We start from the raw sequence: 16,615 nt of genomic DNA, 5'->3' as shown, positions 1-16,615 counted from the left end.
TCAACATCTGGTATTCTGACTTCAGTATTTAATAGTTTGCATCTAATAATGTAAAAAAAAAAGTACAGGATATTACATATACAATATCAATTGTGGACCCACTTGCAGACCCCCCAACTTTGAAGGGTGAAGTGAATACCAATGGTGTGGTGGAACAAACTTGACAAGACAACAGTCTGGAATTAAAAATTGGCCACAACTTATTGATTGCTGATGTAGGTTAGGTTTTGACTCAGGCATTGGGGGTATATCTATCCCGATGGGAGGGTTGAAGCTTAAGCACGGCCGTGCCTGGGATTTGGACCATGACAAGATGCAGGTCCACTAATGGGGCCCATCCTTGACCGCTGCTGGAAGCTTTACGGCCCATTTGCCCCACACTTGGCTTCTGGGCAGAGACTTGCCCTTAGCCCCTTCTAATGGGGTACCCTGAAATTACACCTGCTTTGTGTTGGGGTGACTGAGATGAGTGAAATGCATGCAGCAGGCCTTTAAGTCTTGGCAGGCTATCCCGCCATCCAAAACAGCTGACCAGGGGAGGACCCAGTGGCTAGCCGCACCAAAAGGAATTTCACATCCCAGACATGGGGGGAGCCTGCGACAGGCCACAAGTGCTGCCCACCCCTCAGCTGCCATTCCTTCTAAGTTTGGCACTTAATAAAACTATAGTTTAAAAATAGCTTGCACTTGAGAGGTTATATTCTGTGTAAATAGTTCATACCTAGTGAGTTTTACATTCAGAAAGTCCAAACTGGAATTCATTGTTATGGAAACCACTAATTGAAAATGCAGCTGTTCATTGCACAGTTATCTAATTAGCATCAGCCTTACTGGCTAGACCTTATGTTTAATTGGTAGGGGTGAATCAGGGTAAATTCTCACATTCCCAAGTTGGGCCGTGCAATTAACAAGGCATGTTAAATTGGAGCAGGGAGTCTCCAACCCAACTCTTTCTCCTTGTTCTTTTCCAAAAAAATAATAATAATGGCACAGTTTATTCTTTTGTTTTTCCTTTCCTTTTCTGAAATAATATTCAGTTTTGTTTTGGCTTTGCAGATTCAGGAATGTTTAGCACAAACAGCCCATTGACAACATCAGGTTAGTAAATACAAATCATATAGCATTTTCTGAGAAATGAAACCAAGCTGATTGGACAAACAACCAGAGCTTGAGAGGGGATAAGATGTAGGGGGGGGGATGGAATTGGGTAGAGAGGTGGGGGATCTCTCATTTTGAAATGACGGTGAATTATTTTTAAAGGGAGCTCTAGTAACAATACTGAAATAAAGAAACATAGTCTTCATGAGAGTGGTCATTCTCTTCCAGTCTGTGAGACCAGTGTATAAGTGGCTGAATTAGAACGTTGGAGTGATTTTCTTATTTCCTACTTGTTCGTTCCCCCCCCCCATGTATGGTTAGAAATTCTCTCTCTCTCTCTCTCTCTCTCTCTCTCTCTCTCTCTCTCTCTCTCTCTCATACTATATTTGCATCAGTCCATCATCACACTCTTTTCATTGGCTGTTTCCCAAGGTTCTAAAGGCGGGACATAGAAAGGAGGGAGGGGGCAGGAGGGAAAAGGCACAATCACGTCTGCAATAAATTACTTTGGGTGGTTATGGGAAGGAATTGTTGAGGCAAGGCAGGGGAGAAGAGTTTCTTTCTGTGTGAAAGTTTCTCCGGGGGGGGGGGGTAGTAGTTTTAAACAATGAAAGACATTTGAGTAAAGCAAAGGTGAAGAGACACAGAGGGAAATGGAGATTTTAAACAATGACTGAGGTTTGAATAAAGCAGGGATATAGAGACTCTGAGGAGTTAGTTTATAAAACAACATTCAGTTTTTAACAAGAATGAATAGTCGAGATGGTTACAACACAGAAGCTAACACCAAAAAGCAAGCCAATTAAAACATAAACATACTGTAATTTCAATTAATTTAGTTAATATGTTCTAAAGGTTATATCAGCCTAATTAAAAGGAAAATAATTGATGATCTCCAATGGCTAAACAATATACCGTACTCCCACACTTTCCAATGTCATTCTGATATGTATTATTATTATTATTATTATTATTATTATTATTATTAATTCTCCAGCCACTCTGGGCAGCTCCCAACAAATTCTTAAATACACAACAAAGCATAAAACATTAAAAACTTCCCTATACAGGGCTGCATTCAGATGCCTTCTAAAAGTTAAATAGTTGTTTATTTCTTTGAAATCTGATGGGAGGGTGTTCCACAGGGTGAATTTCACCACTGAGTAGACCCTCTGCCTGGTTCAACATCAGGTTGGTAAATACAAAGCATATAATTAATATTAAAAGAAATCTAGACAAAGTCATTGATGAAGTGCAACAACCAAAGTAATATACAGCTCTCATCCTTTTCTACATTTTTGCATAAGGCTACAATACCATGCTCATTTACTTGGGAGTAAGTCTCATTGAACTCAGTGGGGATTACTACTGAGTAGACATGCATATGATTGCACTGTCAAACTTCTAATAGGAACTGAAGGAACATTTGCTTTATAAATAATTTTCTGTTTCCCCCCACAATTTTCTTTGTTTTTGCTTTGAAGACTTCAGAACATTTGGTACAAGTCCTTTTACAACATCAGGTTAGTAGATAGAAAATGGCAAGGTATGGTGTTTTTTGTATGAAAGATTCCAGGTATTTTTGTAATCAAGTAAATTATATGCTTTTCCACCCACAAGATCCACACTGAGCCTGTGCAGATAAGGCTTTAAAAGGTTGTGTTCAAATTATGAGCAGCACTTTCTGCTACATTAAACTAATATACATCTATTTCAGTAACCAGTGTCTGTGCCAATTAGTGGATATTGGGAACAAGTAAGGAACATTTGTGCTTAAAAGGTTTGATGATTGGATATGCTTTTGTTAGTCTGTCTTGGAAAGAGAATCAGTAATGGAAGAAAGCACATTTTCTTTCTCCAGTAGATGGCGTTGTAGTTTAGTTTTCTGTAGTTTGTAATTCAAAAAGGACTTTTGAAAAAAACCAAACTTCTGTTAAAAGGCCAGTTAGCAATGTTATTGGAAAGACTAGAGTAGCACATCTGGGAGAAGAATGCATGTCTGCCTTTTGCTCCAGGCTTGTACACTGTAAAGTTTGTACTGGAAGTATAGAGAACACTGTGTCAATGCTATATTTTGGATTGGGCATCCCAGACCACCCTTACTATATTTATTTACTTATTTTAAAGCTTGATATGTAACTTAGTATTTCAAAAATCTCTAAATGCTACACAGTCTAAACAACAAACTGTATATGATTAAAGCAACATTCTGAATAATGCCATCCTCCTTTTAAAAACTTATTTTAGTGAAATGCTTACCTCTTGATGAGCTTTGTGCTGATGGTGTAAGCTGCATAAGAAGGGAATCATTTTGTGATGGAATACCAAACTGCCCAGATGGTTCGGATGAAAACGAAAAAACATGTGGTAAGAATTTGAGTTCCTTCAATTAACCTCTGACCCTTTCCAGAATCTTTTCGACATCATGCAGTGTTATGTGGAAGATAATACAATATGTGGAAGGTAATACAATATTATTTCTTTAACCCACCAGGGGAAAGAAATTCTTGCAACTTGAGTTACCAGTTTTTAAAATAAAAGAATAATGATAAAGAAATTATAGGTGAAATACTACAGAAAAGCAATATTCTGACTACAAAAAGATTTATGCAATTAACCATGAATAGCTGGTTTTTGCTATCTAAATCAGATACGGTGTTGCTTTGAAACAAAGATTCAGCTTTCACTGCTCTAAATTCATATTGTATTCAAATCCTCAGTCTGGTCTGGTTGCTTTCAGACAGAGGCTACAATAGAAAGAAATTGAAGTGAAAGGCCAAGCTGCGTATGTAAGATGAGATGGTGTCCCATGGAAGGCATCTTGGAGACTATATGATAGTGTGTGGATCCACAGGAGGAGAAGGAGGTCTCCAGTTGATGCCTCCATGGACCATTTTACAAGCATGGAGGCCTTTGCTGCCCTTGCCACTCCACCACTGGTATTCTAGTTGTAGTACAGGCACAGATGAGGTGTTTTGGGTGGCAGATTGGGGGTGGTTTTGGATCTGGCAGCTCCCAACCCTTCCTGTTCCCTTGGTGCCTCTCCAGAATGAAAGGTAAGTTTGGATCTGGCATACTTCTTGTCTCAAAACCCTAACACAGCAAGTTGAAAGGTGTAGCCCAGTTCAGTCACTACTGTGTGTGTTTTTCTGCTTTCGTGTTGATTTTCAGGGAAACATTAAGAAATATAATTCCTTGTGTGTAATCTGTTCTACCCCTTTCCCAGCCCATTCTTAAGGGAAAGGCCCATAGATCAATGGTAGAGCATCTGTCTTGCATATAAAAGGTCTCAGGTTTCATCCCTGGCATCTCCATCTTGCCTGAAATCCTGGAGAGCCACTGTCAGTCAGTGTAGACAGTTCTGAACTATATTGTCCTACTCGGTATTAGCCAGCTTCCTATGTTCCTATCTTCATGTGCAGGCCAGTCTGTGGTGGATAGTTGGGTTGTTTTCTTGAAACTATGATGACTGTTTGTGTTGAGATTTCAATATCACGAGGCCAACAACAGAGCATTCAGATAAGGTGGGGAAATAAATCACATTCCAACAGTTGGGACTTTAAGCACCAAAGTAGTTAAGACATGGGAGACACATGAACAGTCTAGCGGTGGTTGTTACTAGTTATTACTGGAATACAACCAGGGAAGGGCTAGAATTTTGAATGGAAGAGTGGTAGAAGTATGCTTGACTGTTTCACTGCAGGTGATTTTCTCAGTCAAAATTCCCCCTCCCACAACTGCTTTTCTCTTGTAAAGAAAATGATAGAGGGTCTCTTTTCCCCTTCTGTAAAAAAGCAGTGGAGATCAGGGTGTTTTTTTTAACAAACAAACCAACAAGAGTGGTCCAGTTGGACAGGGAATTACTACTACTACTACTATTTGTAGTAGTATTTCTATCTGATTCTTCAATCTTTGCACCTAATGCAGCTGGTTAAGCACTCCTTCACCTTCTGCCACTACAACTACTCTGAGCATATTCACATACCCCAGAGCTGTATTTTGCTTACACAAACAAAGGTTATGAGATTGTTCACTTATGTCCACAACTCATGTTGATGACCCTGAGGGGGAAACCTTACAGGAAGTGCCTTCAGGAAGTATTATAGTTACATGCGATCAAATATTATTCCCCAGTTCCAATATCATGTTTCTCCGTGGGTGGTTATGTTCACTATTTATATTTGTTTGTTCTTTCAAATTTCAGGTTTCTGCTGTTGACAATATAGCAAAACCATTGGTGTTAATATTAAGATGTTAAGAAGCTAGCATGTACACAAGTTGCTCATTTACCGGTAACCCATTTATTTTCCTGACATTTAAAACAAAACTTCACAAACCATCAAGGGAGCAACTATGAATACAGTCTCTTTCCTAGTATGTCAACAATATAGACGCAAGATTAATATATCACAGCCTCAGGTGTAGGGACATTGAAAGATGTTAAGCCAATACACAAGGATATTTTTTTTTCTATTTCCTAGCTATAGAATTCAGCTTTCAGCTTAGTGGGACTCTGTGAAAAATCCATATGCATAGAATTGAAAAAATTAAGCTTAGCTCTATATCCCCATGGTATGCTTAGCATGTATGCAGTTCATTGATAAACCGCTGAGCTTTCTAGTTAAATAAACCCAATAGCTCTGAGCCAGAGTGAGCTACTGCCAGTCAGAGATGTTATTGGACTTTTGCTATTACTCAGTGTACAAAAGCTTTTGATGTCTTCTTTTTATTTGTTGAAATGACACATCACAATACATACACAGTACGGTCCCATCTTATGTGGGGATTTGGTTCCAAGGGTTCTGCTTATACATGAAAATTACCTATAATCAAACACTTGGAGCCACCCTGCAGCTAGAGGGTGAGGGGGGCAGGGAGAGAGAGAATCCTCAGTACTGCCAGGTCCTGTGTGCTGAGTGGGCCCTGCCCTGCAAGCAAGACAGAAAGTTTAGAAGCTCTTTTTTGCCATTTAGTCCACTTGGGGATACCTGGTGCATAAGCAGCATTTAAGCTCTCTGCCTTATGTGAGGGACAAGTCCCATTCAGCATACTGGATCTGGAAGGCTAGACATGCGTTCAGAAGATCTCATGGGAGCTCAAATGACCCAGCGAAATCTTTCAAGGACATCTTGCAAGCTGAATGGGCTTGGGTGCCCTGCAAACCAGGCAAATAGCTTAAAAGCTATTTTTGTGCCTGGTCTGTTTGGTTTAACTGGCATGAAAAGATCTTTTAAAGCTCACTGCCTTGTTTGCCAGGCAAGGCCATCTCTTGAAGCCTAAGAATCTTCACTTACTGGAACTCAGATTGCCCCTCAAGATCCCACAAGAGCATCCTAGAATTGGCAGTCAGAGTGGGCCTTGCCCCCTAAACTGGGTTACCCGGTGTGAAAAGAGTTTTTAAGGTCATTCTGGAGCAGGTAACCCCAAGAGAATTTCAACCAGCCTCCCTTCAGCCACAGATGGTTGAAATGGCACAAGTTAAATGTAAATAAGATGCTAACATACTACATATCCAAAGTGTTTACGTTTCAGCTCATTGTTTCCCTAAAGGAACCAGCATGGTACAGCGGTTATAGTATTCAATTAGGACCTGGGAGTCACACTCACCTGTGAAGTCCTAAACTACTTTGCAGGATTGTTGTAATGATAAAATGAATAGAGAGAAAAGTGTGTATATTACCTTTGGCTACATGGAGCAAAGGTGGTATATAAATGTGGTGGTGATAATAATAAAAGTAGATAAAACATGCCCTCCACAAAATTTAGGAGAATGGGTTTCTGTTGGGATAACAGTGTGACATTTTGACCATTATTTCTATGGTCTTATAATTGCAAGTGAGGAAGAGTTCTGCCAGGATTTAGTTCTTCTAGCAGAGTTAGCAGAAAGACCATCAAGAGGTGAACCAAGCCACTTACACTGTTAGAATGCAGGCCAAGTTTTCCAGGTCTGTGATTTTTCACTTGGTTCAAAGGGACAATACCTCTTATATAATAGGTGCCTGTGAAGTTTGGAAAATTTTACAACAGGATTTATAGTCATTTTATAACTACTCTTGTCCACAAAAGAACCTATTTCCTTTAAAAGAACTATGCCCAACACCATCCGGTCCCCATTAAAATTCCCTTTAGTGCTACTGAGTTCAGCATATGCTAGAGGTATAAAGCCGCAGCACAGGAAGGGTGTAATTCTAACAGTTTCTTCCTGGTGCTGTCAGAGTTCAGTGAAATCAATTAGCTTCTCAGCTGAAATGCAGACAACAGGTGACATTGCAACCCTCCCTCCCCTGGTTTTAATGATAAAATTGCCATGAAATGAAGTGACTCCACCACTGTCCCCATTCCTTATTTCTGCTTTATAAAGTGAGAACCATGTCGTATACTGAAATTCAGGTAGTACTCATAGTAGAAGTAGTCATAGTACTAAAAGATTTTTTTAAAAAATTAGAGGACAGAGGAAATCTAAAGTGGTTTTTTTATTAACTTGCTACTTTGTTTAAAAGAAGTGGTGGATTGTATGACTGTAAGACAGAGTTATCAGCTAAGTCTAAACACAACAAATTTGAACAGCTATATACTGTTTATAGCAATCACGCTCTGCAGGAATTATTAAACAGTGAATGTAGACACAAAATCAGAGTTGTAAAATGTGGGGGGAGCCCCCATGGGTACCAAAGAGTGTCAGCTTCAAATTGTCATCTTCCATGAAGGCTATGAAAACAGTGAGGGGGGGAATGAGTAATGCTAGCACACTCATCCCCAATGCCTTCCCTTGCATGTTTACTGTCACCATTTACTAATGCCTGAATAGGGCTAATATTGTATCTGAAACTACCTGTCAACAAAATATCTTTGTTAGCATGGATTGGCTATGAAGATATGTCCTTATCCTAAGGACAAATTCAAGAAAATGTGCTTGGATTGCTGTAATGAGTCAGCAAAGAAGCAAAAACAAAATATGCTCTGAGCATTTGAACTCATTTGGCCAGAGATTGGTCTTCCTTGGGGGGGGGGGGGAATGACCAGATTTGTATTTCCTCACATTCACAACACAAGGATTTACCTCATGGGCACAAGGCTAGCACAAGGATTTTTGCTGCCTGAGGCAAAAGACAAGATGGCACTCTCCCCCATTCCATTAGATTAGTCAGATCTAAGGTGGCATCTGCACTATACATTCAAAGCATTATCATATGCCTTTAAACAGTCATGGCTTTACTCAAGGAAGCCTGGGAAGTGTAGTTTGTTAAGGGTACTGAGAGCTGTTATTTAGAAGACCCCATGCCCCTCACTGAACTACAGAGCCTTCTCATGGAACTCTGTGAATTGTGGCACCTTGAACAATGTACAGTATCCAGGGTTCTTTGAGGAAAGCCATGACTGTGTAAAGTGGTATGATACAGCTTTAAATGTATATTGCAGATGGGTCATCAACAGTAGTGATGGAATAGCATCTCCTACTGAATTTGAGGATAGAAAGCTAGAGCAGAGCAAGTGGCACAAAAACTGTTCTCTCGAATACCACACTATTGCTGCCTGATGTGACTCTGTGTCTGGCTAATGGTATGGCTGGCCCTTCATAAGAATGAGCTCCATGTCTCTAGTATACCGAGTTCTATCTAACCAGACCTTGTAATGGTGCCAGTGATAGTTAAGGTATATCCAGAAAGGAGGCTCTAACTGCAGCAGTGGATGAATTGGTTGCAGCTGACTTGTGAAATAATTTTTCATGCTCCAGAGACAATTTAATGTATAAGGGGGAGCCCTGGAAACAAGAAACCTAGCCCCTTCAAGACAGTAAAAATAAAATGAGGAATACCAAATCTATATTTTGTCTGCTAATATAACCAAATTCATCTCAAACTGTGAAGCTTTTCCTCTTCCCATAATGTGTTACTGAGACAGTATAGTTGGAAAACAAAGTACAATTGTTCTTTATAATCAAGGATTGGAGCAATCTCTTTCTGAGGCTGAATTTCTTGAAAAGGTAATTATTATTTATTTACAGCTACATCCTGTGATGGAAAATTTATTTTGACTGGCTCCTCTGGATCTTTCCACTCTATTCATTATCCAGAGCCTTATATTTCAAACCTTGCTTGCCGATGGATTATACAGTAAGTCACTTGACAACATTCTCTCATCTAGACTGTATTTGCAGATAAAATGCACTTTTTCTCAACAGTGTTTTTTATGCACTCCAGTTAATGTGGGGCATAATATGCACCAATAAGTTATTTACATACTGTACATATGGTATATAATTTTATTTGGATGCCACCTTTCCAAAGTACAAACCATGCTCAAGGCAACTTACAACATAAAAAAATTACAACATAAAAGTAGTAATAAACTATAAAACAACAACAACAACAACAACAACTTATTTGTACCCTGCCTTTCTGACTGGGTTTCCCCAGCCACTCTGGGTGGCTTCCAACAAAGATTAAAAATACATTAAAATGTCACACATTAAAAACCTCCCTAAACAGGGCTGCCTTCAGATGTCTTCTAAATGTCAGGTAGTTGTTTATCTGTTTGACATCTGAAGGGAGGGTGTTCCACAGGGTGGGTGCCAGTACCGAGAAGGCCCTCTGCCTGGTTCCCTGTAGCTTTGCTTCTCACAGTGAGGGAACCGCCAGAAGGCCCTTGGCACTGGACCTCAGTGTCTGGACAGAACGATGGGGGTGGAGACGCTCCTTCAGGTATACTGGGCCAAGGCCATTTAGGGCTTTAAAAGTCAACACCAACACTTAGAATTGTGCTTGGAAACGTACTGGGAGCTAATGTAGCTCTTTCAGGACCAGTGTTATATGGCCTCGGCAGCCGCCCCCAGTCACCAGTCTAGCTGCCACATTCTGGATTAGTTGTAGTTTCCGGGTCACCTTCAAAGGTAGCCCCACGTAGAGCGCATTGCAGTAGTCCAAGTGGAAGATAACTAGAGCAGGCACTACTGTGGCGAGACAGTCCACAGGCAGGTAGGGTCTCAGCCTGCGTACCAGATGGAGCTGGTAAACAGCTGCCCTGGATACAGAATTGATCTGTGCCTCCATGGACAGCTGTGAGTCCAAAATGACTCCCAGACTGCGCACCTGGTCCTTCATTAAGAAATATGCCCTCTCTGCTCTCACCTGGGAGTCTTTCTTTCCTATGCATCTCTCACCCTGGAATATCTTCACTTCCCTGTCTTTTATTATTTATTATTATTATTATTAGAATTTATATACCACCCTATACCCGGAGGTCTCCTTCACTCAGGATCCTTCCACCACCTATCTGCAAACTTCATGGGGGTGCAATTCTTGGCCCCCAGTGGCTTCACAGAAGGGAAAACCCCAGAGGGGCCATTTTCTATGTTGTCTCCTCCTCAATGTGATTACCACAGGCACTGAGCCATCACTGAGCAGCCCACTGTCTGCAATGTGCCCAGCTTCTCTCCTTGTTTTGATCAGGGACAGCCCATCTCTGAGACAAGGTAAAGCAACTGCCTTGTGCGGCAGAATCTACAGTGGCAACCTATCTGGCCTCCAAGCGACAGCTGCAGTGCACTCCTTAGAGGCCAGATTTGCTGCTTCCTCACATCTTCAGTAGCCTCCTCCCAACCTTGTTCCCAATGTAGATCCCAATGTAGATCTCTCTCTCTCTCTCTCTCTCTCTCTCTCTCTCTCTCTCTTTCTTTCTTTCTTTCTTTCTTTCTTTCTTTCTTCCTGGTTCCTGATGTAGATCTTCACTCAGGCCGCCTTCTCTGGCAGGAAGGCATCTTGTGGTTCACCTCAGGTGTCAAAATGTCTTGGGCTGCCCTTGGTCTTGATACATAACCTCAGGGTGGGTTGCATCCAGTTTACCTGCTTCTATTCATCAGTCAATTAACATTGTCTCATGCAACAAATGATTTCCTTTTCTTTCCTTAATAACCAAGCTGTCAACTGTTGTAGCCATCAGAGACTACTGACACAGCTCTAGGACCACCTCAGGGTTCAGGGGGCGGGGAGGCTTACTGATGAACATAGATCTCCAAAGTACAGCTGTTGCTTGTCTTGTTTGCAGAGGAGGAATATGCTTTTTGCAATATAGGGCCAATATTGGCTGATGGATGATCCACTGGCTGAGAGCCCTTTAGTTCTCATTCTCCCAGCTAAATACCTGAGGGGTGGGAAAAACAAGCACAAGCTCAGGATATAGGATGAAATATCCTAGGTGTTTTCTTCCCCTTCCACCCCAGTCCCCTTCGCCAGCCAAACTGGAGGGGTATATTTTGAAGGAGCTGAGTGGCATGTGGGATATTTGTGGAAGGATTCAACAAATTACTCAGACACTTCCTGTCCTTGAATGATGATATAAACATGTTGAACTCCTGCACGTGCTGCTGTCAGTGATTCAAAAGTAAATCAGAAGCAGGACAAAGATGATCTGTTAGGGTTTTGTTTTGTTTTGTTTTTTTGCTTTCTTCTGACTTAAGGCTTTATGAAGATTTTCCATTTCCTCATCCAATTTTGTGCTTCTTTCCTGAACAGAAATATATAATATTGTTATTCTTTTTAATAAATGTAGAGAAATAACTTGATTTTTGTCAAATTACCCAATCGTATTAAATTAGCCAAATATGCCTTACTGAGTTACTATCCGCAGCATTTTCCTTGAGCTTTTTTATTGTCAGATATAATTTTCTATGCTTCTTCTATCTACGCAAGTGGTAACAAAAGAATAAATAGAAAGGATTACAGATTGCATTAAAAATGTGCTCTGCTGCACTTTACAAATTGATTCTGACAAGCATGTTGAAATGGTTGTGGTCAAATATTTCAATTCCTTTTGGGAACTGCAACCAGGAAAAAAAGGTAATTTAGTAAATTCAAAACAGTTTGCCAGTTTGAAGTTCGTATTCACATCCTGAGTATTCCAGATTTCTAGTTTCTAAAAGAAAGACAGGATAATGGAAATGAGGACTGTTTCCGAGATGATGCTACAGTTTATTTTTTTTTAAAAAAACTATTCATTGTTTCCAGCACTGCTGTTCTGTTCATGCTACAAAGTTCCACTTGCATAACTGAATTTCCCCCTACAGCCCTCATACCCCCCCAAAAAAAATCTGCTCCAGAAGATTGGGCAACACGACACCCTGCAGCAGATTTATATCATTTTCTGAATGTGCATGTATTTAAAATAAAGGTGTGTGTGTATATAGTTCCATTTCATGTTACATAATTAATGGATATAGTGCAAGTTCCTAGGTGTAATGATAAAATGTATCCTGTTTTTAAAACTCTGCATACATTGTATATATACTTTGTATAAATCAGCTCCACCCAGTATGCATGCACTGGGTATTTAGTATGCTCTAAAATGTATCCTGTTTTAAAAACTCTGCATACATCACATTTATACTTTGCATAAATCAGCTCCACCCAGTATGCATGCACTGCTCAAATAAACTTGCAATCTTCTCCCATTTTACAGGATGCGTTGTCATCATATGCAGCACACTTTCTAACTTGGTAATGTGTGAAGTGGCTATAGTATTACCAGATATCTTAAATTCATTGCCTTAAATTTCAAGTTGACAAAATATATTCTAAAAAGTACTCTCCAACAAATAATTTAAAAATTGCACTGAACTTTCAGAGCAGATGGTGCATAATTAATGCTTGTCTTTATTTTTTTATACAAATCAGCAACTTACACTTAGATGTGCACAAACTTGAAAAAAACCAGAGAAAGCTTAGTTAAATGGGATTCAGATTCAGGCTGCAATCCTAAACTAGGTGACTCATAGAATTCGTTAGGACTTGCTTCAAAATGAGCATGTTTAGAATGGGATGTCAACCACTTGTCTGCCATGCTACGGAGGCCCAACTGGCCTCATTCAGAAGTTGAGCATTCAGTGTCTCCAGCCCCATGTTTTGAAACACTCTTCCAACAGAGATTCAGCAGACACTGACTTTCAAACATGTTGAATATTGTTTTATCCCACCAGGCCTATGTGGTTGTATAACATTTTCTTGAGTAGCCACTAGCCAGTCATTTCAACCATCATTTTGCACTGCTTTAAATGTTTTTTAATGTGCTCATATTGCTGTACAACACTCTGATATTTTATGATAGGGCAGTATATAAATACTTTCCTAAATATAAATAAATGAAGTGTGTAATTTTCAAAATATAACTATCCCTGAATGGCTTCTCTTGGATACAATTCAAGGAGCACCTTTATAGGCTCCTTTGGGAGGAAAGGTGGGGTGGAAAGCAATAAAGTAAGTAAATAAAATGTGCAAGCAACTATTTGAACATCTGGACGGAGCTCCAATACCCTTTGCGTGAGCAGCATTTTTCCAGCACTTAGCTTGCAATGCAAAGCAAACTTGCTGCTGGCTGGGTGGAGGGGATTTGATTCACGATATGTCCTCACATTTCTGTGTATTATGTCTACTGCATTCAGCAACCACGCAGTTATTAACAGAATATTTTGCCCCTTATAGTGTAAATCAAGAACTGTCTATTAAGCTGAATTTCAGTGCTTTTGATACACAACAGTACGCAGACACTCTAAGTATTTATGAAGGTGTAGGCCCAGAGAAGGTTTTAAGAGGTAAGACACCTTTTTAATATTGTTTTAAATCTGTGATACTTACAGCAACCAGGCATCCTTTTCTTTTTACAATGCAGGGTTTTATAATCTCATGTGATGAGAATGATGCTCTTCATCCCGAATGGAGCTGAATGGAGGAGATAGTACCTTGTGTACATTCCCTTCAACAATTTCATTGTTTTATTCTACCATGTGGCAATTGCAAATGGGCTAGTCAGTTCAATAGGCTTTTAGCTGATCACACCTTTGTTATGTGTCCCATTTGCATTTCCCAAAAGTTCTAAGAGAAGTAAGAATTACTATTATAATAAATGCAATGTCCAGCTTATACTTTTCCTGTGCACAACACTTGTTGCAGGATCTCTGCTTAAAAGCATTCCAGATTGCACTTCTAACACATGCAAAGCCTCTGTCAGTTGAGGTTCTGATTATGCAGAAGCCAACCACTACTATATGCCCAAAGCCATGGGGAACCAGTGGCCACAATAATGCTGAACTCTTCATGTGTCACTGTCATATAAATTATTTGTTTGTTTTCCATGAAGTTAGAGTCAATGGTGTTTCTAATTATAAATTGCTGTCTATTTTCATCATGAGATTCTAAAGGATAATCTGATATATTCTAGGATAACACTTGGAACTCTTCTGAGGGCAGAAACAATTCCAATGGCAAATTACTATGGTTGTAATCTTGCTCACAGCTTGATGCTTAAATATGAGTAACTCCATTCATTTTTAGGTATACAAATGGATAATAGTAGAAAAAGCATAAGTGTTTGGGCTCACTTTTCTGCAAACCGAAGACTATTGATCTGGATTATTTGCATCTATGTAGCATTATACCCTTTAGATATCTTTGCCATCTCTTTCTTTGTAGGTTTCCTCTCAGGTTCTAATCCTGGTACAATTAACATATTTTCTAATAAAGCCACGGTAGAATTTGTCACAGACTATGCTGAAAATTATAATGGCTTTAATGCAACCTACACTGCATTTAGCACAAGTGAACTCACAAGTAAGTATTCTTTCTAACTTTTGTTTAAATATCACATTGTTAGTACGCATGGTGGAAGGAGATCTAGCCACAGCTAGCAAAACCGTGACATTGCTCCGATATGCAGACAAATGCACCTGATTTCACATGTGACTTGCCGTGGATGTATTATATCAGCTCCAATAAATGTTAATCTTACAATGTGTCTGTAGCCTTATGCTACAGACACGGTATTCTTTTATCAAATCCATTTTGAAGTGCTAATGCAGCAATATGTTGTTATCCACTTAACTTGTCCAAACACCCCATGAATAATTATCCCTTTCTATATTGGTCAGGCCTGATATCATTACCCTTTTTGCTGCTTATAGATACCAGGGGTGCTGTATCATCAAGGCTGCTTACTTGTGTTTCAGCTTTGAACTCTTTAGACTTTTTTTTAAAATCAAAATTGGAAAAATGTATCCATACCTAGAGATGTTACACAGTTACATAAATAATTAACAGGATTTACAGATTAATGAAGATGATTTCCTTCTTCATCACCACCATCTAATTCCCATTTCACCTTGATAATTACTATATTATGTTACTTTTTCCCTAGATGTTAGTATGGTTTGTGGAGAAAAATAAATTAAATTGATTGAAATGTCTAACTAGTGGCATGCAATAATATATTTCTTTGTTTAAGAAATTTCTGTAGCAATTTTAGTACAATATCTAGTTACTTCAAACCAACACCCAGCATCACACTTTACTCTCCAAATGGAATTTTTAAAAATGTGCATTGACAGCTCTTTTAAATTATTTTAAATTTCAGTTCCTCCAAAATTGAAAACCATAAGCAGAAGCATGGCACAGGAGGCCCTGATTCTTGTGCTTGACTGCATCTGACATAGCTTTCATGAAATGAGTAGTCTGGTATGGTTGCTTTCCCCATAAAAACCTGCTTTTGAGCGCTCCATCAGAGCAAATATCAATTTGGCTTTTCCATGGATTGCCATTTGTTCCAACTGAGCTTTAAAGAGTGGGGTTTTGCGGGAAATGGCTCTGGAGCAAAAAAGGGTGGGGTGCTCGGACATGGAGCAAAAAAGGGTTGACCATCCCTGGAACGAGCAGAGGAAATGTAAGTGTGGATAAGTCCATGGTTGAATATTACAGTGGAGATGGGAGGAAGATTTGCATCTGCATTACAGGCTTACTGTATATCGAGAATCCCAGAATTGCAGAGTGGGAATGGGCTCCATGGGTCATCCAGTCGAACCCCAATCCTCTAATACTGGTTGAAGGAAATAGTATTCAAGTTTAGTGCTTTGAGAATGGGGAAAGGCCATTAAACCTACCATGAAACTAGTACAGAAAATACCTAAGTATGTGTGGATTATCTACAGAAAACCATGCCAAGGCTCATAGAAGCTATCATTTGGGTGATGTATTTTCAGGTTGGATGGGAAGCACTTTCAACACAGTCACTTTGCTTGTGATATGAAAAGGATTGTAATAAATCAGTACATGGTGGAATTGTTCATAGTCCATTGCGTTAATTTATTAAATTTCATTTCATTAATTTATTCACATTTCACTTCAAGACAGTCAGAAACTTAGCTGCACTTTTGAAGATGGCTTTTGTTACTGGATTCAAGATTTAGATGACGATGATGAATGGGCAAGAATTAGTGGTCCCACATTCCCTATTACATCTGGCCCTAACTTTGATCATACATTTGGCAATTTATCAGGTAAGAATTAAGATATGAGCAAAACATGAATGTGCTCCGTTGACTTGAATTTTCTTTTTTTTAACCAATGTATTTTTGCAAAATAAAATAGAAATGTCTTGCACGGCAGGAGGGATAATTTACAAAGATCTCATTACTCTTTGTACACTTGACAATATATCTCATAATCATCATTCTCATTTAGATACCTATTTAGAACTA

At 39.4% G+C, this 16,615-nt stretch overlaps 1 protein-coding gene across 1 annotated transcript in view; it reads left to right on the top strand.

Annotated features, from left to right (window-relative positions):
* TMPRSS15 (transmembrane serine protease 15) overlaps nt 1-16,615 on the top strand; it is a 53,633-nt gene that overhangs the window by 6,896 nt on the left and 30,122 nt on the right. Inside the window, 7 exon segments of the mRNA XM_033146861.1 lie at nt 1,057-1,098; nt 1,810-1,815; nt 3,301-3,465; nt 9,104-9,212; nt 13,572-13,681; nt 14,559-14,696; nt 16,265-16,414. Coding sequence (XP_033002752.1) covers nt 1,057-1,098; nt 1,810-1,815; nt 3,301-3,465; nt 9,104-9,212; nt 13,572-13,681; nt 14,559-14,696; nt 16,265-16,414 — 720 coding nt within the window.

Source organism: Lacerta agilis, chromosome 4, assembly GCF_009819535.1.
Source record: "Lacerta agilis isolate rLacAgi1 chromosome 4, rLacAgi1.pri, whole genome shotgun sequence".
NCBI lineage: Eukaryota > Metazoa > Chordata > Lepidosauria > Squamata > Lacertidae > Lacerta > Lacerta agilis.
This window is presented reverse-complemented; position numbering and strand designations above follow the sequence as displayed.